Here is a 27,867-nt window from a genome sequence, read left to right as displayed (position 1 = left end):
AGGCGATATGTGGGGGAGATTTTGGACAAATCTGTACCCTTTGACAGTCCCCTTTGGAGAGAAACCAAGCATAGATGTTACCAAAGAAATGCAGAACCAGGTAGGAAGAAGACACCTTGAAAACCAAATCTAAATCCTCGACCTCATTTCTTTTTATGCCATCCTTCTCTTCTTGTCTTATGAAAACAGGTAAATGAGAAAATTTTCAAGCTAATTTAAATTTATTTCTTATGTAGCTGTCTTTTCATGGAAAAGTAGTTTACAATGTCAGTGACATCAAGTACCTTGAATAAGTATGGTATTGATCTTGCTGAGAGATATTAAAAGTAGAGATGACCTGAGTTTTCCATTAAGCAATAAGATGTGGAATTATCAACTGGTTGCCATAACTCTTTCTAAAGTTAGTCATTGCGATGGACCTAGAGTCTGTCATACAGAGTGAAGTAAGTCAGAAAGAGAAAAACAAATACGGTAAGCTAACACATATATATGGAATCTAAAAAAAAAAAAATGGTTCTGAGGAACCTAGGGGCAGGACAGGAATAAAGATGCAGACGTAGAGAATGGGCTTGCGGACACGGGGAGGGGGAAGGGTAAGCTGGGACGAAGTGAGAGAGTGGCATGGACATATATACACTACCAAATGTAAAGTAGATAGCTAGTGGGAAGCAGCCGCATAGCACAGGGAGATCAGCTCGGTGCTTTGTGACCACCTAGAGGGGTGGGATAGGGAGGGTGGGAGGGAGGGAGACACAAGAGGGAAGAGATAGGGGAATATATGTATACGTATAGCTGATTCACTTTGTTATACAGCAGAAACTAACACAACATTGTAAAGCAATTATACTCCAATAAAGATGTTAAAAAAAAATAAAGTTAGTCATTGCTAAGTAGTCAGTAATCTCTGTGAATAGTAAAAAAAAAAAAAGGATATCATTAGAAGATTTTTGCATATTAAAAATCATTATTGTTAAAAATATTACAAGTCTAAAATAGTTTTTTGGTTTTTTTAAAAATTTATTTATTTTTTTATTTATTTTTGGCTGTGTTGGGTCTTCGTTTCTGTGCGCAGGCTTTCTCTAGTTGAGGCGAGCAGGGGCCACTCTTCATTGCGGTGCGCGGGCCTCTCACTGTCGCGGCCTCTCTTGTTGCGGAGCACAGGCTCCAGATGCGCAGGCTCAGTAGTTGTGGCTCACGGGCTTTGTTGCTCCGTGGCATGTGGGATCCTCCCAGACCAGGGCTCGAACCCGTGTCCCCTGCATTGGCAGGCAGACTCTCAACCACTGCGCCATGAGGGAAGCCCTAAAATAGTTTTTAAATAACCTTTTTTTACCATCTCGGTATAATTGTTTAAATTCTCTATGTTCCCTTCCATTGATTAAATAATATTATAGTTATAATTGTGTATTTTTCTTTATTCAGCTAATAGCCTACATTTCTGGGTAGGATCCATAATCATACATCTATTGGCTGCGTAAAATTTCTTCAGATGGTTGCACCATGGTTTACTATTTATGCACTGCTTGTTAACAGTTTTAAATCTGTAAGCAGCAATGCAATGAACATCTTCACCTACGTAACATACTCCTAGGAAAAGTCCATAGCAGAATGAAAACGTGAAGCTGCAAGGGCCCCTAAACTCCTGCAGCTGTTGTAGCCCCACTTGGCAGTTGAGCAGCAGCAGAGGCCCATCTTTATGTAGCTCCATAGCCTATCTACGGTGTTTTCACCGCCACCATCTCTCCTAATGTTATGTTTACGACAAACCTATGGGACTGCCAGGACAGGTATTGTGATAGTTCCATGTTGTAGGTGAGGAAACTGAGGCTTGGGTAAATGATTTGTTCGAAGTCACAAAGACAGTCAGTGATAACTAAGGTTGGAACTGAGAACTCCTAATATTTCCAGCCTGGTTTTCTATCCATTCATTCTTCATTCAGCAGATGTTAACTGTTCTTGCCAGTCTACACTGTTTTAGTATTTGTTCATTCTCCTTAAGAATGCCATACTCACCAATAGCAATATTGCCTGACATTAAGCCTTTAAAGGTCAAAGAAAATATCCATAGTGTCTGTTATATCCAGTTGCATATCCCCAAGGCTGAAATAGGAGAAAAAACAAACTTGACTGGTCTTTAAGATGAAAGGAAGTTTTCCGTGTCACTAAAAAGTGATTCATTAAATATCTGCCAATTATACAAACTTAGTTTGACTGATAATGGGCCTTATCTCCAAAGAAGTCTTGGTCAGCTCCAGAGACACTGGTTCCCAGAAGAGTTTGCTGAATCGCACACACCTTCTGCTGCCCCTCTACAGTTCCAGAACATTCTGGAAGTTTAGATTCCCATACAGACTATGAAGCCAAGGCCCCCCTACCCATTGGCTGCTGGGTCACATGTGGGCCTTTTTGGTTCCAAAATCACACAACTTCATGTCTGCTTTATTGTTTGTGTCTTCTAATGAGCCTAATGCCAGGGCCTTGCCCATTGAAGGAGATCAATCAAGGGTTGTTGTCTTGAGTTGAACAGTTTTTAGCAAAGAAAAGGTCATTATCGTTTGTGTTTCTACTTGGAACATAAAGAATAAAGACAAAAAACTTCACATATAATCTCACCCCATCTACTGTTAACATTTTAATGTATTTCCTCATTAAGATTATACCATAGAAGTGGTTTATATATTTTACTTTTTCACTATTAAATTATTAAAAATATCAATAGGGGCTTCCATGGTGGCGCAGTGGTTGAGAATCTGCCTGCCAATGCAGGGGACACGGGTTCGAGCCCTGGTCTGGGAAGATCCCACATGCCGCGGAGCAACTGGGCCCGTGAGCCACAATTACTGAGCCTGTGCGTCTGGAGCCTGTGCTCCGCAACAAGAGAGGCCGCGATAGTGAGAGGCCCGCGCACCGCGATGAAGAGTGGCCCCCGCTTGCCACAACTAGAGAAAGCCCTCGCACAGAAATGAAGACCCAACACAGCCATAAATAAATAAATAAATAATTTTTTAAAAAATCAATAAAAATTCTTCATAAATCTAATTTATTTAGATTTTCCATTCCACAAAGGCATCATTATTTATTTAACCATTCTGGTGGTGGTTTCCACTTTTCCCCCTATTAAAAATCATTTCACACATTGTACACCTTAAATTTACACAATATATCAAATTATTTCAATTGAAAAATAATAATAAAAATCATTTTAAACGTAATTCTTCAACCTAATTTCTGAGAATTTCCTAGGTTAGTTCCCTAGAGACAGGATTACTGAGACAAAGAGTATAAACGCTGTGAAAGCTGTCCAGAACAGTTATGCCTTTGTACATATCCAACAGAAAGAATGCTGTGATTTTAATGCTAGAATTAAATGCTGTTCTTTTTTTTTTTTTTTTTCCAGTCCTGGGATGCAAAGAGGATATTCAAGGAGGCTGAGAAGTTCTTTGTGTCTATTGGCCTTCCTAATATGACTCAAGAATTCTGGGTTAACTCCATGCTAACTGAGCCAGGCGATGGCCGGAAAGTGGTCTGCCACCCCACAGCATGGGACCTGGGGAAGGGTGACTTCAGGTAGTGAGGCTGATGTTTACACAGCTGATACTAAAATGGGAGACAATGGAGGGATGAGGATGAATTTGGATTCCTTCTCTGCTCCTCTGAGCACAGAAGAGATGAATGAATTTTCCTTGAACGAAGGCTGGGAGTCCATGAGAGCACATCTGGGCTTTCCAAGGAAAAGGGGATTGTCAGCAGGCCCTAACTTGAACCTTTAGACAGTTTGCCTCATCTGAGATGATATGCACCCATTAGAGTTGCATGGTCATGGGTATGGTGGTGCCCCCATTAGGAAAGGGTTGGTGCAAGATTTATGGAAGATGGACATGTGAGTCAGGCATTGATACCCACCTCCGTTTCCCTCTTCTGAGTGAGCTAGGACAGGTGAATAGATAAGCTGGTATGTGTCATTAAGAGAAACACAGAGAACACTCCATGGAGAACTGGAAGATAAGTGACCACACCTGGAATAGGGGTTTGGGTCAGACAGGGCTTTTCAGGTGGCATTTGAGTTGGGCTTGAAAGACAAGAAGGGTTTGGACAGACAGAGCTGGGAGGGACACCGGGCTGGGAGAATAGCAGGATCAGATGCAGAGAGGCAGGACCAGTGTTGTGTACTGGAGTCAGCAGGTTAGGCTAGAATAAAGGGCGTGTGAAGGAGGGTCTGTGTGAAATGGCAGAATGAGCACAGGCTTTCTAATCCCAGCTGTGTCACTTAATAACTAGGCAACCTTGGGCAAGGTATTTAACCTTCTTGGGTTTCAGTTTCTTTATCTATAAAGTGGAATCGTAATTCCCAGTTTGCAGGTTTGTGAGTGTCTTAGGTTGGGTTCCCTGGCTTGAGATGGAGATTCTTGTACACGTGTTTCACTGAGGGAGAGCTTGCAGGCAAAGGGGAGTGAGGGAAGCAGGATGGGGCAGGGGAAAGAGTTAAGTAAGGATGTGGTCTCTGCTAGAGACTTGGCCTCAGCCTGATCCCATGGGGCTCTCTGGAGCATGATTTGTACCACAGAGTTGGTCACATCTTGAGACAAGAGGACTGGCCTTTTGTACCTCATATTACTCAGTCATTGGCTGTGGACTGCCCCAAAGTATGGGGCCATATAACCTCCTGGTTGAGGCACCTCCCATTTAGCCAAAAACATTAAAGAAGGAAGCAGCTGTTGGCCAACAGCCAGGACTCAGACAACTGGGAGATGGGTGGATCTTTCTGGTAAAGCAGATCTAGGCAGGGCCCCAGCTGCATGCGCTAGAGTAGGGGTTGGCAATCCTTTCCTATAAAGGGTCAGATAGTAAACAGTTTCTTTAGGCTTTGCAGGTCTCTGTTGCAACTACTCATCTCTGCCCTTGTGGCATGAAAGCAGCCATAGATAATACAGAAACAAATGGTTAGGGCTGTGTCCCAGTAAAGCCTAATCTATCACAACAGGTGGCCAGCTGCAGGCCATAGCTCACCAACTCCAGTACTAGGGTGAAGTTGAAAAATGAGTAAGTGTATGTAAGCTTCCTAGCACAGGATCTTACACACAGTAGATATTAACTATATAATAGCTATTCTTATAATTGTGCCAAAAGAGTATAGAGAAAAACCAAGTTAGAGAAGGAGGTCATATTGGGGTGTACAAAGGAGGTTGAGTTTATTCCTGAGCAGCGTGAGTCCTTAAAGGGTATTTATCAGGGGGATGATGCGGTGCTCAGAGTGGTGGGAAGACTACTGAACCTGCTGAAATATGACCCCTACACTCATCTGCATGAAATTGCTCTTGCCAAGTTGAAAAGGACCAGCACCTAATTGCCAAATGCCGTCATTATACCATTGGGCCACAACAGCATGGGGCAGTGTTGAGGAGTTGTCTTTGAAGTGCTGTTGTTCACTGGTGTCTGCATCGTCATTCCTTCTGGACTTCTTTGACTTCTCTCTCTGTCTCCTTTTCCTCTCTCCACCCTGTACGTCCTGGGACCTCCTGGGGCTTTGTCCTTGGCCCTCTTTTCTTGCCATCCTACACAGCTTCTTGGGCCATCACATCCACTCCCTGACTTACCTGCTAATGATTCCCAAATATCAATTTCTAGCCCTTTCTCCTACTACTACTATGTCCTGGCTGTACCAAACTGCTGGCTGTGTCCTGAATGCCACATTCTTTTCTCAAGCCATCCTCATTGAGCACTTCTAGGAATGTCAGTCTCTTGTCCCTCCCTGCCATTTGCCTGGCAAACCCCTGCATGTTGATCAAGGTCCAGCTTGCTCATTGCATCCTGAGTTATGCCCTTCCTGGGGCGTCCAGAAGACTATGCCTCCATTTACTCATTGTTGTGCCCAAGGCCACATCTACTGATCACTTGTAGAGTACTTGCCTCAGAGTTTTTGTAGTAGATGACTCTGTTTATCGTCCTTTCTGTTAGTCTGTGATCAGGAAGACAAGATTCAGCCCTGCCCATCACTTTATATTGAGCACCTAGTACAGTTTCTAGGACGTACAAGATAGGTCCTCAAGAATCATTGGTGAATAAATCTTGGAAAGGTGATCCATGCTATGGAAATCCCATATAACTCTATTGTGATGATTAAATGAAATTCAATGAGATTCATTTTAATCTTGCCCATTTTTGTTCAGGATCAAAATGTGCACAAAGGTGACGATGGATGACTTCCTGACAGCCCATCACGAGATGGGGCACATCCAGTATGACATGGCGTATGCCACACAGCCCTTCCTGCTCAGAAATGGAGCTAATGAAGGTTTCCATGAAGCTGTTGGGGAAATCATGTCACTTTCTGCAGCTACACCTCACTATTTGAAAGCCCTTGGTCTTCTGCCACCTGATTTTTATGAAGACAATGGTACGGACATTTTTTCATGGCCTGTTTTGGGTATTCTTTAGTCTGACATGGGCAAAGGTATTTATTGTCATGCATAGGATATATTTAATTTTTGCCATGTAAAATATAAGTTATTTATGGGTAACTGGAAATTGCTACTGGTTAAAAAAATTTTTTAAGTATATAGCATAATATGCCAGCTTCTGGTTTTGTATCTTTGAAAAGGGCATAAGAGAGGTAACTAAGTGAATGGTCTTGGGACTCTAAGAACCATCTAACAGAAGCTTTTTAAAAAGATGCTAAAACAGGCCCACAGAACTGAAATGGCTTATCCAAGGTTACCCAGCTAATTAGTGTCAGAGTTCTGACTGAATCCCCCGGTTCTAGGTAAAAACCACAACAGTGGAGCTGGAACAGATTCTAAAAACCATTTTGCAGAGGAAGCAAACTGAAGACATGAGAGGGAAAATAATTAACCCAAGGTCAAGAAGCAACATGGCAGAACCGGAACCAGAGCCCTAATCTATAACTTTTCCCATAATATTATGCAAAGCAAAGTATAACTTGAAATTTGGGAGTTCTTAAGGAACAGGTGGTGGAATATCAAGATTGGAGGAGACTGAAACGTTTTGTTCATGTGGCTGAAGCATGAATTTGCCCCATGACATCCCCTCAGATTCAGGCTATCCTTCAGCATCTTTGCCCGAGGCAGCCTGTTTCTCTTTGGATGGGTTGGACTTGACGGAACACAACAAATATTCATGAGATCCAGATTTTTCAGTGAGGATTCTTTCTTGTAAAAGGAGGACACTTAGAGCCAAATATGTTCTTCTTTCCCATGTATTTCTCTCCCCTCATTTTAGCAATTTGCCTAGCTCTGCCTACTAGTACTTTTAGTCGATGAGGTCAAGGTCATGAGCTCCATCCTTGTGTGGGCAATTCACTTTGCCTTGACTTCTGGCTCCAGACCCTGATGATCTCACAAGGACCTGGGAGTAGGTCAGTGTAAAGCCATCATCATGTCTGAAAAAGTTACTGTGAGCACAGACCCAGTGGGTAATAGACAAGTAGCGGCATCCTCCCATGAAGGGAGCAACAGAGGAAAGGGGGTTCACAGTAACCACACCTGTTTCCTAATTTTAAAGTATCATTCTCAAGTCGATTAACAGACCATTATTAGTTTTATCATTTTTTAATATTCCTTGACAGCAGTCAAAGATGGTTGAATCACTAAGACAGTACTAGGCATGGTTAAACCACTGATTTGAAAAACTCCTGCTTCTTTCCTTGGCTCTGGCCCTGATCTGTGAATGATGCTAAACAAAATAAGGTCCTTCATTCCTTCTCTCTCTCTCTCTCTCCTTCTCTCTTTTCCTTTCTTCTTCCAAAAATATTTATTGAGCACTTACTATGTGTAAAGCATTTTAAAAGACACTAAATACATTGGTGTGCCAAGTAGATAATATCCCTCTGCTTACATTCCAGTGAGCTTCATTTACACACTAGATATGAGCTCCACTGCCTTTTTACATCAATAATAAAGGATAAATGAAATAACATAATTCGTTAAAGCATTTTAAACTCAGGTAAGGAAGATGTCAGTAAATTTAAAGTACATTGTACTTCTGATTATCCAGTGGATGGTTTCCTCTAGGGAGGCTCGTTTTTGTTGTTTTTTCCCTTCCCTGGTTTACTGGCTTTTGGCCACATCTGTTTAATATTTGTTTATTTAGCAAAGACTCACAGAGGACATCATGTAGCAGACACCAGGCTAGGTATACAGTCTTGAATGAGAATTGACAGTCACTGCCTTCATGGAGCTTACAAGAATAAACAGTGTGGGGCTTCCCTGGTGGTGCAGTGGTTGGGAATCCGCCTGCCAGTGCAGGGGACACGGGTTCGAGCCCTGGTCCGGGAGGATCCCACATGCTGCAGAGCAACGAAGCCCATGTGCCACAACTACTGAACGTGCGCTCTAGAGCCCGTGAGCCACAACTACTGGAGCCTGTGAGCCACAACTACTGAAGCCCGCGTGCCTAGAGCCCATGATCCGCGGCAAAGATAAGCCACCGCGGTGAGAAGCCCGCGCACCGCAACGAAGGGTAGCCCCCACTCACCGCAACTAGAGAAAGCCCGCGCACAGCAACGAAGACCCAACGCAGCCAAAAATAAATAAATAAAATAAATAAATTAAAAAAAAACAAAAAACAAAAAAGATAAACAGTATGACTAGGAAAGTAGATAAAATACCCCTGATTAGCTCTGATAAGAAGTACTTAAGGAAGGCAACTGAAACTAATAAAGAAAACGGATTAGGGGTTCCTTGTGGATTTATTTAACCTGATCTATCCAAGGCTTCACCCTACTCCAAATCCCTCAGCTGAGAAAACGAATATATACATATTATTATGTCCACTGTCAATATTTCTCATGTGATCATCTTTATAGTAAGTATATCTTGAGGAATAATATCTTGAGATTAGGAAAGTATCTAATACAAGACATCCACTGTCACCCTCATCTTAATATTTATCCTTTCCCATTTTATTTTCAGTAACAGAAATAAACTTCCTGCTCAAACAAGCACTTCAAATTGTTGGAACTCTACCGTTTACTTACATGTTAGAAAAGTGGAGGTGGATGGTCTTTAAGGGTGAAATACCCAAGGAGCAGTGGATGCAAAAGTGGTGGGAGATGAAGTAAGTCAATGAATATGCAATCAGTAAAATGTTTCCTCATGAATTTGCTGTTTATTTAAAAGCATTTGGTTGGCCTGTATACACACACTCACATACACACACAGACATCATATACTTAGTACCAGTATCTGTATTTTATTGCCTGAGGGCTTCCTCTGGTCACTAGAACCCTCCTATGGAGAAAAGACTGAGGAACTATGTGTGATGGGAATTGGTGGATAAGTACTTCAGCTCCCTCGCCCTCAGCGGGGAGAATTCTGAGGTGAGTGCTCTACATGGGATCCTAGAGTTCCTCAGTGGGAATAGGCTCCAGTTACCCACTGTGGTGACTTGCTTGATAACACACCTTTTGGGGGCTGCTTTCCTTTTCCTGTCTCACTTCCTCACTCCTTTGCCTGTGTTTCTTGGGATCACGTCCCAGGGTCTGGTCTCAGGGTCTGTTTGGGTGAGAACCCACCTAAGACAACTAGCACTGGAGTTCTCAGAGAATTCTTCCTAGTCAGAGTAACTGGGATTTCAGTGGCTAAATCTTGAAATCTAGTGATGTGGGGCTAAATATGTGAAAATGAGAGAGAAGTGTGTTCAGGCTAGGGGAATGCCATCACATACCACACACACACACACACACACCACATTGACTGCCTCCTTTTTATTTTTTAAGTCTCCATTTGGGAGCTTTCTCAGATAATGTTTCCTTGGCTCTGCCCCACCCCCCAGCAGGGTCAAGTGACATAATTTCTCATGCTCTATCTTAAGTATTGAGGCACCCATTAAACTGTGATATTATTTAGGAAGTGATCAATTCATTCATTTTTATTTTTGCTTTTGTCCATTCTTTGAAACAAAAATATTAACCCCACATTTTAGGTAAAGCACTGGGGAATCCGATGCTGATCATTTCTGATGTTCTCCTCGACTTCAAAGAACTTGTAGTCTATGGAGGAATGCGGGAAATGAAACCACTGCAACGTGTTGGGTTGTGATGGGAGAATGTGGGCATCCATGAGCATCCAAGGGGGGATCCAAAACCCTGGCTGATAGGTCAGATGAGGAGAAGCATCCAAATTGAGCTTTGAGAAAGATGTGGGATTTAACCAGGGGTATGTAGAGGGGAAGGGAGAGAATTCCAAGCTAGTGAGAGCCTGCTGCATTTGGGCAACAGAGGGCGATTCCTTCCAATAGTTTCAGCGCTACCTCATTCACCACCGTATCCCAAGTGCCTTGCACAGTGCCTGGCACATGAAAGTATGAAATAAATGATGAAAGTATTACAGAAGAAGATGGAAGGAAGGAAGTTAGGAAAGAAGGAATGAATGAACAAATGAACGAATGAATGAAGGAAAAAAAGAAAGAAAGCTTCTCCTCACCATCTATTAGTCAGACTCCTGTCAATTATTTTTCTTTATTTTTCCTCTCTGTGGTGAAGATCTACCATTATAACATTCAGCCCCATGTCCGTAAGTTGAAGTCAGTGCCACTCTCCTGCCAAGATTCTCTCTGGTGACATAAACCCTCCTTGGGAGGGAGGAGGCAGCATCTGTAGTAGCTGTTGCTAGCATTTGAGTAGTACTGAAATTATGTCTATCATGATCCCACAATCAGAAAGGACGGATTATTCACTTTAAACAAGGCCCAATACATGGTTTCCCTACCTTTTTTTTCTGATTGAATTAATTTTTTATCCCTTTTAGTTTATTTCCAAAGGTATATGGAATCAGACCCTTAAAATGATTCATTAATGAATTAATTACTCTATGCATTCAGTGAATCCACGTGAGGTCTTTTCTTAGCCTTGGCCATCGTGTCTGGCACTGAAACTGTAAAGATGACCAAAACACAGCCCCCCCCGCTAGGTGCTCAAGTCTCCAGGGCAAGAAGGAGCTGTATGTGAATAATTATAAAACGGAGAGAGAAATGGCAAAGGAGGCAGAGCTAGAGAAGGCCAAGGTAGCTGGAGGGTTCACTGTGCTGGCAGGTGGTTGGGAGCAGGGGCAGGCCTCACAGAGGAGGGGACATTTGAGCTAGCCTTGAAGAATCAGTGAGATTTCAATTTTAGAAAATTCCGCCTACCAGGAGCCCATAAAATGTGGTGCCGGAGAGGAATTATTAGGACTTTCACTGTATGTTTTTGGCCACGCAATGCACTTTATTAAATTAGTATTTTGAAGGTACAGCTATTTTCCAATGCTGTAGACTGGCTGAATTTAAAAAATAAAGAGATGACTACATGATGCACTTTATTCTGTAATTCTTTACACTGTTTCAATTTCACCTGACAACCAATTTCAGTAGAAATGCCATTGGCTGATGACACTGCACTAATGGCACCATCCATACTTTCTCACGATGAGTGACCCAGAGCTAATGTATCTTCTTTTTTCCCCAAAGGCGAGAGATAGTCGGGGTGGTGGAGCCTCTGCCCCATGACGAAACATACTGTGACCCCGCGTGTCTGTTCCATGTTGCTGAAGATTACTCATTCATCCGGTAAATGACAGTTTTCTTCTGTTTCACTTCTAGGATTTGTGGACAGAGTGACAACTGTAATTTCTTTTTCTATCTCCATTCACCTCCCCCTTAGATCCTCAAAACAGATGATCAGTTTCAATTCGATTTAACTCAACACGATGTATTGAGTTAAATAAAACTTACATGAGATCTTTTCTCCCACCATCAGGGAATTTATAGTATCCTTGGGAGAAATAGAAATATATTTTTGTTTGTCTTCTTGTCACTGACAGAGTGCAGGGTGATTGTAATAGAGTATTTTTATTTATTTATTTATTTATTTTGAGTGACTAATATGGTTTTTTTTTGAAGTTTTGAATTTTATTTTATTTTTTTATACAGCAGGTTCTTATTAGTCATCCATTTTATACACATCAATTTTGTTTATCTTCTCAAAGAACCAGCTTTTAGTTTTATTGATCTTTGCTATTGTTTTCTTTGTTTGCATTTCATTTATTTCTGCTCTGATCTTTATGATTTCTTTCCTTCTGCTAACTTTGGGGTTTTTTGGTTCTTCTTTCTCTAATTGCTTTAGGTGTAAGGTTAGGTTGTTTATTTGAGATTTTTCTTGTTTCTTGAGGTAGGCTTGTATAGCTATAAACTTCCCTCTTAGAACTGCTTTTGCTGCATCCCATAGGTTTTGGATTGTCGTGTTTTCATTGTCATTTGTCCCTAGGTATTTTTTGATTTCCTCTTTGATTTCTTCAGTGATCTCTTGGTTATTTAGTAAGGTATTGTTTAGCCTCCATGTGTTTGTGTTTTTACGTTTTTTTCCCTTTAATTCATTTCTAATCTCATAGCATTGTGGTCAGAAAAGATGCTTGATATGATTTCAATTTTTTTTAATTTACTGAGGCTTGATTTGTGACCCAAGATGGGATCTATCCTGGAGAATGTTCCGTGTGCACTTGACAAGAAAGTGTAATCTGCTGTTTTTGGATGGAATGTCCTATAAATATCAATTAAATCTATCTGATCTATTGTGTCATTTAAAGCTTGTGTTTCCTTATTAATTTTCTGTTTGGATGATCTGTCCATTGGTGTAAGTGAGGTGTTAAAGTCCCCCACTATTACTGTGTTACTGTCGATTTCCTGTTTTATAGCTGTTAGCAGTTGCCTTATGTATTGAGGTGCTCCTATGTTGGGTGCATATATATTTATAATTGTTATATCTTCTTCTTGGATTGATCCCTTGATCATTATGTAGTGTCCTTCCTTGTCTCTTGTAACATTCTTTATTTTAAAGTCTATTTTATCTGATATGAGTATTGCTACTCCAGCTTTCTTTTGATTTCCATTTGCATGGAATATCTTTTTCCATCCCCTCACTTTCAGTCTGTATGTGTCCCTAGGTCTGAAGCGGGTCTCTTGTAGACAGCATATGTATGGGTCTTGGTTTTGTATCCATTCAGCAAGCCTGTGTCTTTTGGTTGGAGCATTTAATCCATTCACACGTTTAAGGTAATTATCGATATGTATGTTCCTATTACCATTTTCTTAATTGTTATGGGTTTGTTTTTGTAGGTCGTTTTCTTCTTTTGTATTTCCCACTTAGAGAAGTTCCTTTAGCATTTGTTATAGAGCTGGTTTGCTGGTGCTGAATTCTCTTAGCTTTTGCTTGTCTGTAAAGCTTTTGATTTCCCCATCGAATGTGAATGAGATCCTTGCCGGGTAGAGTAATCTTGGTTGTAGGTTCTTCCCTTTCATCACTTTAAATATATCGTGCCACTCCCTTCTGGCTTGTAGAGTTTCTGTTGAGAAATCAGCTGTTAAACTTATGGGAGTTCCATTGTATGTTATTTGTCGTTTTTCCCTTGTTGCTTTTAATAATTTTTGTTTGTCTTTAATTTTTGTCAATTTTGATTACTATGTGTCTCAGTATGTTTCTCCTTGGGTTTATCCTGCCTGGGACTCTCTGCTCTTCCTGGACTTGGGTGGCTATTTCCTTTCCCATGTTAGGGAAGTTTTTGACTATAATGTCTTCAAATACTTTTTCAGGTCCTTCCTCTCTCTCTTCTCCTTCTGGGACCCCCTATAATGCGAATGTTGTTGCATTTAATGTTGTCCCAGAGGTCTCTTAGGCTGTCTTCATTTCTTTTCATTCTTTTTTCTTTATTCTGTTCCGCAGCAGTGAATTCCACCATTCTGTCTTCCAGGTCACTTATCCGTTCTTCTGCCTCAGTTATTCTGCTATTGATTCCTTCTAGTGTAGTTTTTATTTCAGTTATTGTATTGTTCATCTCTGTTTGTTTGTTCTTTAATTCTTCTAGGTGTTTGCTCTTTAATTCTTCTAGGTCTTTGTTAAACATTTTTTGCATCTTCTGGATCTTTGCCTCCATTCTTTTTCCGAGGTCCTGGATCATCTTCATTATCATTATTCTGAATCCTTTTTCTGGAAGGTTTCCTATCTCCACTTCATTTAGTTGTTTTTCTGGGGTTTTATCTTGTTCCTTCATCTGGTACATAGCCCTCTGCCTTTTCGTCTTGTCTGTCTTTCTGTGATTGTGGTTTTTCTTCCACAGGCTGCAGGATTGTGGTTCTTCTTGCTTCTGCTGTCTGCCCTCTGGTGGATGAGGCTATCTAAGAGGCTTGTGTAACCTTCCTGATGGGAGGGACTGGTGGTGGGTAGAGCTGGGTGTTGCTCTGGTGGGCAGAGCTCGGTAAAACTTTAATCCGATTGTCTGGTGATGGGTGGGGCTGGGTTCCCTTCCTGTTGGTTGTTTGGCCTGAGGCGACCCAACACTGGAGCCTACCCGGGCTCTTTGGTGGGGCTAATGGCGGACACTGGGAGGGCTCACGCCAAGGAGTACTTCCCAGAACTTCTGCTGCCAGTGTCCTTGTCCCCACAGTAAGCCACAGTCACCCCCCGCCTCTGCAGGAGACCCTCCAACACTAGCAGGTAGGTCTGGTTCAGTCTCCTGTGGGGTCACTGCTCCTTCCCCTGGGTCCCGATGCATACACTACTTTGTGTGTGCCCTCCAAGAGTGGGGTCTCTGTTTCCCCCAGTCCTGTCGAAATCCCGCCAGCCTTCAAAGTCTGATTCTCTGGGAATTCCCCCTCTCGTTTTCAGACCCCCAGGCTGGTAAGCCTGACGTGGGGCTCAGAACCTTCACTCCAGTGGGTGGACTTCTGTGGTATATTTGTTCTCCAGTTTGTGAATCACCCACTCAGCAGTTATGGGATTTGATTTTATTGTGATCGCTCCCCTCCTACCGTCTCACTGTGGCTTCTCCTTTGCCTTTGCATGTGGGGTATCTTTTTTGGTGAGTTCCAGTGTCTTCCTGTCGATGATTGTTCAGCAGTTAGTTGTGATTCCGGTGCTCTCGCAAGAGGCAGTGAGCGCACATCCTTCTACTCTGCCATCTTGAACCGGCAGGCCAACTAATATCTGTAATAAAGCATTTTTAACTTGAAGTCCCAAAACCTATGTTCTTCCCCTATTAGATCCAGATCTTGAATTTGTTGAGTCTCAGTTTCTTTCTTTCTTTTTTATTTACTTATTTAATTGGTTGCGCCGGGTCTTAGTTGTGGCATGCAGGTTCTTTAGTTGTGGCATGCGGGATCTTTAGTTGCGGCATGCAAACTCTTAGTTGTGGCCTGTGGGAATCTAGTTCCCTGACCAGGGATCGAACCTGGGCCCCATGCATTGGGAGCACGGACCCTTAGCCACTGGACCACCAGCTAAGCCCCGAGCCTCAGTTTCTTTATTTGTAAAGTGGAAATAATATTGTTGATCTGCCATAAGGATCGATTGGTATGATTTATATGAAAAGGCTATAAATCTGTAAAACACAATACAAACGTGAGCTATCATTTAACAAAATAATACTGCCTTTTTATCAGCTGATACATGAATGCAAGTATGATGAGTCTGTAGGGTTCATGTTTGGGTCTTTCTGGAGGGAAAAGAGGTTTAACTGGTACTTCTTTGGTTACTAGGGCTTCAACATTTAAATATATGCCCCAATCTTTGATTCTACCACAGAAACTAAACACAGGACAACTATTTTTTTCTTTATCTCTTTTACAGATATTACACAAGGACCATTTATCAATTCCAGTTTCATGAAGCCCTTTGTCAAACAGCTAAACATGAAGGTCCCCTGTACAAATGTGATATCTCGAATTCCACCGAAGCTGGGCAAAGGCTGCTGTAAGAGATGCTTCAAAATATTGAACCTCTCATTCCTATTTGATTTTACTCATTTCCATGCCTAGGTTTGAATTTGATTTCTTTGTTCTTAGAAGAAAATTGGGGGCCTCAAAATGTTCTCATCCACAAATTAAATGTTTGTTTCGTGGTCACACAGGAACCTGGACCATGTGATGGCTGGACAGGCCACCTCCTCTCTCCATGTCATAACTACAGAGCTCTTTTTGTAGTAACTGGAGGGGAAGAGAGATTGAAGGATGAATACATCTGTTAACATGGCTTCTTTTCTTATTTGCCAGGAGCAAACTTAGTCAAGCCAAAGAGGAGAAAGCATAGATTGTACATGTAAGTAGGTGTACATCTGGAATCCCTCAAAAGGCCCTGAACCCACCCTCCCCTTTTTTCATGTAGCCAAATGCTGCATCTTGGAAAATCAGAACCCTGGACCTTAGCATTGGAAAATATTGTGGGAGTAAAGACTATGGACGTAAAACCACTGCTCAACTACTTTGAGCCGTTGTTGACCTGGCTGAAAGAGCAGAACAGGAATTCGCCTGTGGGATGGAGCACAGACTGGACTCCATGTGAGTACATCGAGTTGACACATTTCTAATCGCCCACTTTCTGCTTCCCCTAGTCCTCTCTGGCCCCAGTCTCATGGGACTGTGACACAGCTGAATATGTTCTCCCTCTACTTAGCCCCTGTACTATGGTGGTAGCTGCCATTTTATCTGGGAGGAAACACATTTGTTGAGCAGCTACTATGTACCTGGCACAGTGAAAACTACCTCTCTCTCTCTTTTTCAAGTCTGCTTTACTAGCCCCATATTTAAAATAAAAGAGTCTAACAGTCTCCAACCCACTGTATTCGAACCCTGCTCTTCAAAGACAAGTACTTTTAACAATTTTAATGCTATTGCCTCTTCTTTCTGGTGGTCACATTCATATTTTTAAACAATTTGTTTATATTGTCATTTCCCTATAGCTCACTTTTAGGCATGCACTTCTGCCTACTCTTCTGCCTCCTTTTCTCATTCTCCCAATTAGGTTTAACACAATTTTTCATAGAGAAATTATCAATATTTGCATCATTATGCTTGCAGAACCAATATACTATTTTATATCCTTTCTTATGTGGTTTTTTGTTTGTCCTGGAGTTTCTATTGTCTCATGTTTTTTGTATGTCTAATTTGCTATGTACGTCACATTCATCTTTTTCAACTATTCCAACATATCTATTCTTTTCAGTCTCATTTTTTCCTAAAGAACTCCCTCTTAGAGTCCTCCTATCTCAATCTGGACCACAGTTTTCATCCTGAGTCATCCCTTTGCTGCTGTCCTGGGTTGAATCCACTGCTTCCTGGATGCCATGTCTTCTTTCGTGAATTACCTCTTGTTTTGCTGCAGCACAGCCTCCAAGTGACTTTCTAAGCAAGAGCTCATGGGGTAGGGACATCAACTGTTCCCCAAAGTGTCTTTAACCAGACCTTGAGTTTCATTCCCCTGGTTTTCAGTCCAGTATCTTCTTCCCACCCCCTACTGTACCTGAATCCCAAGCCTCTCCAGGATTCTGTGGGACTTTGGGGGTCTGTGCTGCCTGTGTATACACATTAGGGCATGGCTTCCTGACCCTTGTGAAAGCACTTACCACTCCTCCATAACTTCTCATTTTCCAAAAGTGTGTTTATACCTTAAAAAATTCCTTTACCATCACTTTAGTGGGATCTTGGGAGAGGAAGGAAATAAACACACATGGTCAATGTGTCATCTGTAACAACAGTCTGTTATTTCTCTTTAATCAGATTCTGACCAAAGCATCAAAGTGAGGATAAGCCTAAAATCAGCTCTTGGAGAAAAAGCTGTGAGTATTCTACACAGTGCGTCGATGACTTTTCAACGCATTCCCTTAAATAGGGCACAACAAGCCCATTCCAGTGTGGTCTAAAAGATGAGAGGACACATGGTTCTCTTAAAAAGCTCTAGATTCTGCCCTTTGGCTTTTGGGTTGTTTTTTTTAGGAACACATTCATTCCTTATTGGATTGGCTATGCCTCCTCTTTCCTTGTGACTTTGAAGGTGTTATGAAGATCAATAAGAAAACATCCAATCTTAAGTATCAAATACCCACCCTCCCAATTCACTCTAATCACCATTACTTGTATTTGAGGAAGAGGACATGGTTATGTTTTGAGAGATTGCTTGCTCTTAGAAGCACTGTAGGCAGTTTTGCGTTGTTTTGTCTTAGTCAATCATCTATATCCTGGAAGCTTGTTTTAATCTTAGACCCCGGCCCTGGACCTGCTTAATCGGAATCTGCATTTTAACAAGCCCCCCGGTGGGTTTGTAGATGCAATAAAGACTGGGAAGCTCTGATTTAGAACACAGTTTCTCAAACATGGCTGCACACTGGAGTCATTTGGGATTTTTGAAAAATATCAGTGCTTGAATCCCACTCCCAGAGATTCTGACTTAATTGCTCTGTGGTGTGGCATCAAGTCATCAAAGCTCCCCAGGTGACTGATTACAGCACAGTTTGAGAACCACTGATGTAGAGATGCATTTCAGGACAACAGAATGTTTTACAGAAAACCAGATTACTTACACCTTCATGTGAATTACTTTAATCGGCTATTCCTTTCTCCTAAACACCTGTCTCAGGTTATCCGGTTTGAAGCAACCTGTCTCAGGTTATCCAGTTTGAAGCAGTAGCGGCTTTGATTGGGAAAGAGGAGAGGAGAGGGTCGCCCCAGGCAGATGGGGATCAAAGGCGTGGGTGGGCTTGTGGCATCCTGCAGGCTTTGCAGGATTAGAGGGCAGCCTGGCACTATTGGATAAAACAGTCCAAGGTGCTACAGAAAATTGTTCTTTGCGTTGAATAGACCCAAAGATGGCATTTGTACCCCCTTACTTTTCCTGGGAAGTTAAATATTGTCCAAGGTTCCACAGTAGTTGTAATGTATTTTAGTGTAATTTTCATAGATAAATAAGACATCTAAACATAAATAATATAGTAGGAGTAAAAAAGGAACATTTAAGAAAGAAATAATAAAAATGGAAGTGCATCACTTCCCAAACTCTAAAAGTTCATGTTCCTATTTCTTAACAATCATTGAGTGTCTCTGGGATCATTTCTCTTTCTGTCATATTTTTATTAGCTCTTCCTTGGACTAATGAAATTTAATTATTTTAATTTAAAGTATCTGGTAGGTCAGGATCCTTTTCAATTATCTTCTTTTTTCTTGACATGTGTCCCCATGTTCTCTTTCCATGCAGTGAGGGATCAGTAACCTTCAGAGGGGTTGATGGTGTAACATTCTGAGGCCTAGTCACTGAATGACAGGTTGCTTTGATGAGACCAGAACCATACTTTTAGCCTGAATAACTGCCCAGTTCAAGCTATTTCATGGCAAAGTCCACCTGGATCTTTGACACTAATTTGGGAACTTGGCCTTTGCTTTTTTTGAATATAGAAATAGTAACCAGAATATTAGTAATAATATTAATAATATCATTATTACTATTAGAGCAACTTTTTCCAACAGCTGTGTGATATCAAGCTGGGGTCAATGTAGCAATCCTTTGAAATCTTTTCTAAAATTTATTTTTATTTATTTTATTTATTTTTTAAATTAATTTTTATTGGAGTATAGTTGCTTTACAATGAAATCTTTTTTTTAAACAGCTAAAATTTTAGATTTACTTCTGAAAATGTAATTACATTTTTTAAAATTGAAGTATAGTTGATTTACAATGTGTTTCAGGTGAACAGCAAAGTGAATCAGTTATACATATACACATATATTTTTTTCAGATTCTTTTCCCATATAGGTTATTACAAAATATTGAGTATAGTTCCTTGTGCTATACAGTAGGTCCTTGTTGGTTATCTATTTTATATATAGTAGTGTGTGTATGTTAATCCCAATCTCCTAATTTATCCCCCTTCCCCGCTATCCCCTTTGGTGACCATAAGTTTGTTTTCTACGTCTGTGAGTCTGTTTTTGTTTTGTAGATAAGTTCATGTGTATCATCCTTTTAGATTCCACATATAAGCGATATCATATGATATTTGTCTTTCTCTGTCTGGCTTACTTCACTTAGTATGATCATCTCAGAATTGTTTTTCCTAGAAGGGGAAGGAGAGATGCAAACTTCGTGCTATTCATGATCTCTATTGCCATCTACTGGAGGAAAGAGTGAACGCTTTTTTTCTGTTTGAACAGGTTTTTCCTGGACTATGCAAATACACAAGCCATTGGTTTAGCACTGAAAAACAAGAACAAATTACCTTGTTTACAAAAAAATTTTTTTCCTTTGAACCTCAAGTTTCTTCTTTTTTTTACACTAACACATATCCAAGAGTTTACTATAAAAATAGTAAAAACTCAGCACATTTGTCTACAGTATATGGACATTTTAACCAAAACCAATGGCTCACATGACTCCCATCTATAAACCTTCCCTCCGGGTGTTTATTTCAGCTTACATCAAACTAAATTAAAAGGGCAGTGAACGCCATGGTTCTTAAAGCGTGGCTGCGCGACCAGCAGCGTTAGCACCACCTGGGAGCTTGTTAGAGATGCGATTTCTTGGGTCTCCTCCCAGACCTTCTGAATTAGAAACTCTGAGGCTCAGGCCCAGGATTCAGTGGTTTAACAAGCCCTCCAGGTGATGCCGATGCACACTCAAGTTGGAGGTCACTGACTTCATGCAGAGCAAGAATCTTTGGCATATTAGACAATTTAAAAATAACGCTTGTGGGGAGATCCCTGGCGGTCCAGTGGTTAGGACTGCGCGCTCTCACTGCCAAGGATGTGGATTTATTCCCTGGTCGGGGAGCTCAGATCTCACAAGATCCCACAAGATGCATGGCGCGACCAAAAAAAAAGCTTTTAGAATATCAGGTTTTAATGTACCCCATGATCTCTACTGAGCAGTGTTTTTGTTTTGAATTTGCAGTATGAATGGAATGACAATGAAATGTACTTGTTCCAGTCGTCTGTTGCATACGCCATGAGAGAGTATTTTTCAAAAGTCAGAAACGAGACCATTCCTTTTGGGTGAGTTGATTTGCTGTGCTCTCAATCAGTATTTCCCTTACTCTTGGGTCTAAGAAAATATTATGCTTCAACTTTTATTCAAGTGAAATTAAGAAAAACCTCCTAATAACTTTTAAATCTCTTTGATCTCCTGGAATTTGGGCCAGTCTATTTAGGGATGATTGTGACTTATTTGACTTGTAGGTGACAAGAGCATTGTTATTATTAAATGGCCCTCTCCTCGCCTCTCTCCTCCCTTTCCACCCCCTTCCCTCCTCTCTCCTCTTTTCCTCTCCCCTTCTTTTCCCCAAATGCTCTCATCCACCCTCAGCACTGAAAAAAAAAAAGGCAGAAATCTCTGCTTTCATTCATGAGCTTATATTCTAATGTATCTGTTTTGTGTGTGTGTGTGTGTGTGTTATAGACAATCGACAAAATATGTAAATATGTAAGTAGTAGAATTCGACGGTGATAAGTGCTAGGGAGAAAAATTCAACAGGAAAGGAGCTAGGGAGTGCTGGTGTGTGTGTGTGTGTGTGTGTGTGTGTGTGTGTAGGGTTCAATTTTAACTAAAATGGTCAGAGAAAGCCTTGTTAATATTTGAGCAAATAGCTGAAACAGGAAAGAGAGTCAGAGGTGCAGACTATGTGGGGAAATGTTTCAGCTGGGAAAATAGCAAGTGGAAAGATCCTGAGGAACAAATATCCTTCACCTGTTGAAGGAACAGCAAGGAGGCTAGTGTGGCTGGAGCACAGTGAGCTAATAGAAGACCAGTGGGAGATGTGGTCATGGTGGGACTGGGCCAGGGGGGTGGGGAGGCGAGAAGAAAGTTCATGTGCGCCTCCCAAGCCGTTCTAAGGCCATTGGCTTTCCTTCTGGGTGAGAAAGGCTCTGAGCCCTGTGATCTGCCTTGGGTTTTATTAGGGTCAGTCTGGCAGCTGTGAGAGCAGAGTCTTGTCACATCGTACTGTAAACCCCACTCCTCACCCTCACCGTGGGGGTAACATGACGGTTTTTGCTGGGAGGGGCAAGGTTCGAAGATATCAACGCACCACCTCTGTCCATGGAACAGAGCCATTGCTGGCAGCCATGTTGTTTAGCACGAGTCTGGGTCACCAACGATTCCTTGCTGATTCTGCTACTGCTTTCAGTTTGAAATTTTTCTATGATTGGAAAAAAAAACCAAACTGTTGTTCTTATATGGTGGCAGAACTAACAGCGCCAAGACTTGCCGTCACACCTTATGTAGGTGAGTTCGTGTGCTTTGGGCAGTGTTAAGCTTGTTGGGACAATTACATCCTTCCATGACGGGCCCTGCCCCATGTCTCCCTACTTTACCCTGTGATCCTCCTCCCATCTCCTTTGCACCAGCAGGAGAAGGTTTCATTCTCTGTACAGTGTCCTCTGTGCCACCAGGGAAGATGCTTCTTTTGTTTCTCCACAGGGAGAAGGACGTGTGGGTGAGTGACTTGAAACCAAGAATCTCCTTCAACTTCTTTGTCACTACACCTAAAAATGTGTCTGACATCATTCCTAGAACTGAAGTTGAAGAGGCCATCAGGTGATATTTTACTTTCTAATGCATGATAGCAGGGCAAGGGGGTCCCCCAATGCAGCAACAGCAGTAATGAATATTTGGTGTGCTTTTACAGTGCCAGGCACTCTTCTGAGTCATTTACATGTTTTTCCTCATCTTAAAAACTTGGGTTTTAATTCCAGAATCTCATAGCAAGGGGATTGTCTTAATTGGGTTTATCCAGATGCAGGTCCTTAGACAAGGATTTGAGTGTAAGTAGTTTATTTGGGAGGTGACCTCAAGAAGCACGGATGGAGGAATGTGGACAGGAGACAGCATGGAAGGAAGGTAGTAAAGGACACGTTACGAGCAAGTTACCGCTGTGGGCAGCTAGAGCTCCATTCTGCTGGGAATTCTGGGAGACGGCGTAGAATATGCACCTCAATTGTCCCATCAGAGCTGGGGTATTTATTTATTCACCACCTCCCATCAGTCACTGGTTGAGAACTGCTTACAGGGGAGACTAATTTCCCAGCATTGCTGGCCTGCAGACAGGGCTGAATCTTGTGGCCTGAGAATGCTCTCGGGAAAAGGCAGCAGGTACTGGCTGAAGGAAGTCTGGCCAGCACACCCGGAAAATGGTAAGAGCAGAGGGCACGTGGGCAGGTGTCGCCATCATTTGCTGTAGGGACTTTGATGTAGGATCCATTTAACTAACCGAAGTCTGAAACAAGGTGGGCAAGGATAGGATTCCTTAGACACTGGTTAGCCTCCATACCAAAAGAGGGACTTGCTCTTGGTGGTGAGTGTTCAGAAGGAACAGTTTTCCCAATTTGCCTCAGCTGTTTCCCAAAACAGCAATAGTGAAGAATGGATAGATGTAGGTGTTTCCCCTTGTCATTAAAAAAAAAAAAGAAAGAAAGAAAGAAAGAAAAAAAGGCTTAAGCTACTCACTACTACAGAAAGTGCTCACTAGGTGGCACTCTTGAGCTGCTGTTCATCTTCGGAAGCAGAAACAAGACTTGCTGGGCAGAGTGGGCCTAGAAAATCTGGTTTAGTGGGGTTTACAACCGGAGCATGCCCAGAGACTCACTGGCTGCCTCCATATGACTTGTCCTGGGGAAAAGCGCCAGCTGAGATCATCATGAAGGAGCCCCGCCCTCCTGCAAGCTACAGGGGCCCTCAAACTTCCTGTTTCCAGAATACCCAGACTCTTTCAGGCAGAAGTTGCCAGGGGTGACATGGCTAATGCTGCTTTGACCTCTCTCTCTCTCTCTCTCTCTCTCTCTGGGTGGACTTTGACCGCCTCCTGACCTGCCCTATACCCAAGGGCAGGAGGATGTGATGCCAGACACTTTGGTTTTCAATCTAGAATATTGAACATTTCACTGTTTTTTGTTTTAAAAATAATCCTCACCTTTTTTTTTGGCAAAGGCTCCTTCCCTGTATTCCTCCCCAGTGCTGCCTTTTAGTGATAATTTTGGATGTCAACACCTTTCATTTGGAAAATACAACTGTGGAGACTTGTGTAGAGGGACTGATTCATTTGTAGAAGAGGTGGATGCAGTTGTCCTTTTCCATTATCTGATATAACATCATTGTAGGCATACCCTGACAGAAGGGAAATTCTTACCAAACATGCTAACTTTGCCTTTACAACCCAGGAGTCACAGATGAACAAATGCCAACCATTTGCACGTTTCCACACTTGCAGCCTAATTTTCCAATGGAGCTGTTTCCAAACCTAATCTAGGTTACAAGATATGAAAGATGTATAATTGTCAAAACTCAAATCTTTCACTGAACCTGGTTATTTACTTTGATTTCATTGCTTTTTTAGGTATACATTTTTAGGATAAGCCTTATCAAATCCGTTTGGGAAAAATGATATAAGGAGTAAATAATTGCACACAGTTTTCTTTTGCCTAAGTATTTTGCTTTTGGGAATAGGATGTCCCGGGGCCGTATCAATGATGCTTTCCGCCTGGATGACAACAGCCTGGAGTTTCTGGGGATTCAGCCGACGCTGGGACCCCCTTATGAGCCACCTGTCACCATATGGCTGATTATCTTTGGGGCCGTGATGGGAGTGGTAGTGATTGGCATTGCCGTGCTCATCTTCACTGGGATCAGAGATCGAAGAGAGTAAGTGACCTTTCTTAGACTTATCTAGCCTAAAACAGAAAGGTTTAGGGAAAACTAACTGGAAATTTTGCAGTAAGTGGTAGGTTGTACAAGCCAATTACTTATTTGGACAATTTCGCAGCTAAATATTCTTATGCTTCCCCTAGAAATTTACCAGATTTCATCAGCACTTTGCCTCCCTAGCAAAGCCCCACCGTACAGGACATGTCCAGGCTGGAGTTGGCTGGTGTGCCCTGGTAAACTCCAGCCTGGCCCACAGCATCATTGCCCCACTGCTAAGAGGCACTCCAAGCCCAGCAGGAGTGAGTGGGCTCAGGGCATTATCCTAACTGATAAGTCCTCCTCGGTCCAGAACTGACCTTAGAGGCTGGATTAGTGATGGATTTGAACTGTGAAATCATTCAAGAATGAGCTCTGAGATTTGCTTCAAACTGCTACACTCGAATCCTCTTCATCCCTCCTCTGATAGCACAGACGCCCTACTATCCCCTCAGTTCATGGGTCAGGCACCCTCTAATTTGTTCTTGAGTTGAAGATCCAAGTTCATGGAGGATTTAAATCACCGGAGACCTGATGTATAGTCTTGCCCTGCCACTAGATTTGTTTTCTGACCTTGAGACATCATTTACGTTTGTTGGGCTTATATCATTGAAGTTAATCATATTTTATAGCACCTAACAAACTCTCTGCACACTTTCGGTTGTTTAAACATGTTCTTTAATTTTTACACGCACTAGTCTATTTTGCTCAATTTTCTTCACTATATTATTTGTTCTCCCAAGTAACTTCATTTTTAAAAATAGGCATTTACTAGAATACATTCATATAGTTAAAATTTTTTAAGTACAAAAGGATACACAGAGTCTTCTGTCACTCTTTGCTTCCAAGTTCCCTTCCCAAAGCCAACAAAAACGATCGGTTTTTTAAAAATTTTTATTTTATATTATAGTTGATTTACAATGTTGTGTTAGTTTTAGGTGTACAGCAAAGTGATTTAGTTATACATATATCTCTTCTTTTTCAGATTCTTTTCCCATATAGGTTATTACAGAGTATAGAATTCCCTGTGTTATACAGTAGGTCCTTGTTGATTATCTGTTTTATATACAGTAGTGTATATATATTAATCACAATCTCCCAATTTATCCCTCCCTGCCCTTTCCTCTTTGGTAATCATAAGTTTGTTTTCTAAGTCCGTGAGTCTTTCTGAAAAACGATCAGTTTTTTGGAGACCCAATGAATCAGAATCTGTGTTTTAGTAAGACCTGCAGACTTGGACACACATTACAGTTTAAGAAGCGCTCCTCTACATACTAAAAACTTGCACATGAGACGCTCTTCCAAAGTTAATTCATTAAAGAAATTATTTGGAAGCCCCTCCTTCATGCTACACACTATGTTAATAGAAGGTACATAGAAAAATAAGACTGTCAACCCTGCTCATGTATTTCTTACATTAGTGTTCTCAGTGATTGTATGATGTAAATATGTAATTATCTTCATGTATATATAAAACTGAGATTCAGAGAGGCCAAGAAACTTTCTCAAGTTTGCACGGCTAGTCAGTAACACATGAGGATATATGCTTGGTTTCTAAAGCTGGTTATTGTACTACAAAGCAGGCCTACCCTGATCTTTATACTTTGGAAGTTGATACTTTAGTGGGGAAGCTTTTTAAAATGAAGTGATTGGCTGAATGACCACTGAGTTCCTAAAAATAATAATAATGGTCAGTATTTATTGAGGATTACATGCCGAGTACCGTGAGTACTCTGCCAGCATTATTTCGTTGGCTTCACATGATTGCCATCATTTGCCGAATAGGCAGACTGAGACACAGAGCCCCCTGCTCTCTGACTCCAGAGCTTATACCCTAACCAATCTCCTGTGCTCTGCCAGCCATCGTGCCGACCAATCATGGGCCTAAAGAAGTGAATCTGATGCACTCTGGCTGCCTATAGTCCATTGAGAGGGGACTGGTATGCAAATGAGTGCAGGTGATTAGATGCTGAGACGAAAAAATGCCTGGGCCCAGTGGAGTCCAAGGGAGGCCGTGTCATTCTAAGATCACAATATTAAGGTGATTTCACTTTATTTAACAGGAAAAGTCAAGCAAGCAGTGAAGAAAATCCTTATATCTCCATGGACTTGAGTAAAGGAGAAAATAATTCAGGATTCCAAAATAGTGGTGATGTTCACACTTCGTTTTAGAAAAATCTCTTTTATTTCCTCTTGAGGTGATCTTATTGTATGTAAATGTTAATTTCACAGTACAGAACATAGGAGATTATAAGGATGTCATTAAATGTCAAAGCTATGGCTCTGTTCAGGAAAAGCTGTCCAAAGAAGACATGCCTGAGGAGAGGGCATCTTCACTTGCATCGCCTTTAGTATTTGTTTCTGCCTCAGGATTTGACTTTTCTGTCTCCTGAAAGAGGTGTTTCTATTTGAGAATAGAGAAAGTTTGTCTTTGGCCTCACACGCTGCTCGGGGGTAATAGAAATGGAAATGTCCACTGTGTTGCTGGAATTGAAAAAAAAGGAGACATGGCAGGAGCAGGTGTTGGGCTCTGGTGTGGAACCTGGGTGGATCGCTCTTAAAGACGGTGCCTGTGAACAGATGGAGCTGCAGGGACGGAGAACAGCACGCACTGTTCACTTGGATTTAATTCAAGTGGAAAGGATGTCATGCTCTCTTCACATTAACTTGATCTAAGTACTCTAGTGATTTCCCCCAGTGATGGTTGGACTGGAACATGCCTTCTTCAGGGTGACAGGGCTACAGAAGAGAGAAGAATCCAGAGAGCCATTGAAGGACACTGCCTTCTCACTTCCAAGCTGCTTGATCACCATCTTCCTGACCACATCAAACTAGCCCCAGGGGCCTCCGTGAACCCCCCTCCAGAGCACCCGTGATAGAAACTCACTTCCGTTGCTCTCTAACTGTGGAGTGCATGGAGATCCCAACTGAATGTCACCCTCTGAAGTGGGCTCCCAATCTCTTAAATCTTTTGTATTTGCCCACAATGTCTGAGTAGTGCTGAGCACGAAGCAGACACTCAGTAAATACTCGATTTACACACTCGTGTGGTCTTATGTGTACTTCCGTGCTCGGGTTTCTGTGGCTTCAGTCTGCTTTTCACTTCCAGGGACAGAGTTGCCATCTGACTGTCCAGGACTCTTGACCTCCCATATGTCTTGGAATGTATCCCAATGCCTTCAGTTGCTTTATATTTATTGTATAAATCAATTATAAAATCAGTCGAAAAAGAGTTGTGTTAAGAGCATCTACACCATCAGGTTAGGAACCAAACCTGGTAATGCTTTTATATATCTCAGAGCCCCCAGCCCAGTTCTGAGCACAGCATCCAATACAGACCTGAAAACTGATTTAAAATGGATTAAATAGGTGAAAATATCCAAACTCTACCCATC

The 27,867-nt window shown here is 41.8% G+C and overlaps 1 protein-coding gene across 1 annotated transcript; it reads left to right on the top strand.

Annotated features, from left to right (window-relative positions):
* On the top strand, positions 1-27,514 carry ACE2 (angiotensin converting enzyme 2). The gene is made up of 12 exons (XM_057539058.1): positions 1-100; positions 3,398-3,567; positions 6,168-6,394; positions 8,928-9,072; positions 11,461-11,559; positions 15,611-15,733; positions 16,145-16,317; positions 17,536-17,594; positions 20,693-20,793; positions 22,217-22,333; positions 24,239-24,433; positions 26,536-27,514. The coding sequence occupies exons 1-12, from the start codon at positions 8-10 to the stop codon at positions 26,642-26,644; spliced, it is 1,611 nt and encodes a 536-aa protein (XP_057395041.1). The 5' UTR covers positions 1-7; the 3' UTR covers positions 26,645-27,514.
* Positions 27,515-27,867: the final 353 nt, after the last annotated feature.

The sequence above is a fragment of the Balaenoptera acutorostrata genome, chromosome X (assembly GCF_949987535.1).
Source record: "Balaenoptera acutorostrata chromosome X, mBalAcu1.1, whole genome shotgun sequence".
Lineage (NCBI taxonomy): Eukaryota > Metazoa > Chordata > Mammalia > Artiodactyla > Balaenopteridae > Balaenoptera > Balaenoptera acutorostrata.
The sequence above is the reverse complement of the archived record's forward strand: the minus strand, read 5'-3'. Positions and strand labels throughout refer to the sequence as shown.

What these genes read in the sequence shown, in the direction of transcription:
- ACE2 (XM_057539058.1), top strand. Translation starts at nt 8, where the DNA reads ATGTGGGGGAGATTTTGGACAAATCTGTACCCTTTGACAGTCCCCTTT. An exon ending in GAAGCTGGGCAAAGGCTGCT is followed by an intron (nt 15,734 to 16,144) that starts GTAAGAGATGCT and finishes TTTTTCATGTAG; the next exon opens with CCAAATGCTGCATCTTGGAA. An exon ending in GAAGTTGAAGAGGCCATCAG is followed by an intron (nt 22,334 to 24,238) that starts GTGATATTTTAC and finishes TTTTGGGAATAG; the next exon opens with GATGTCCCGGGGCCGTATCA.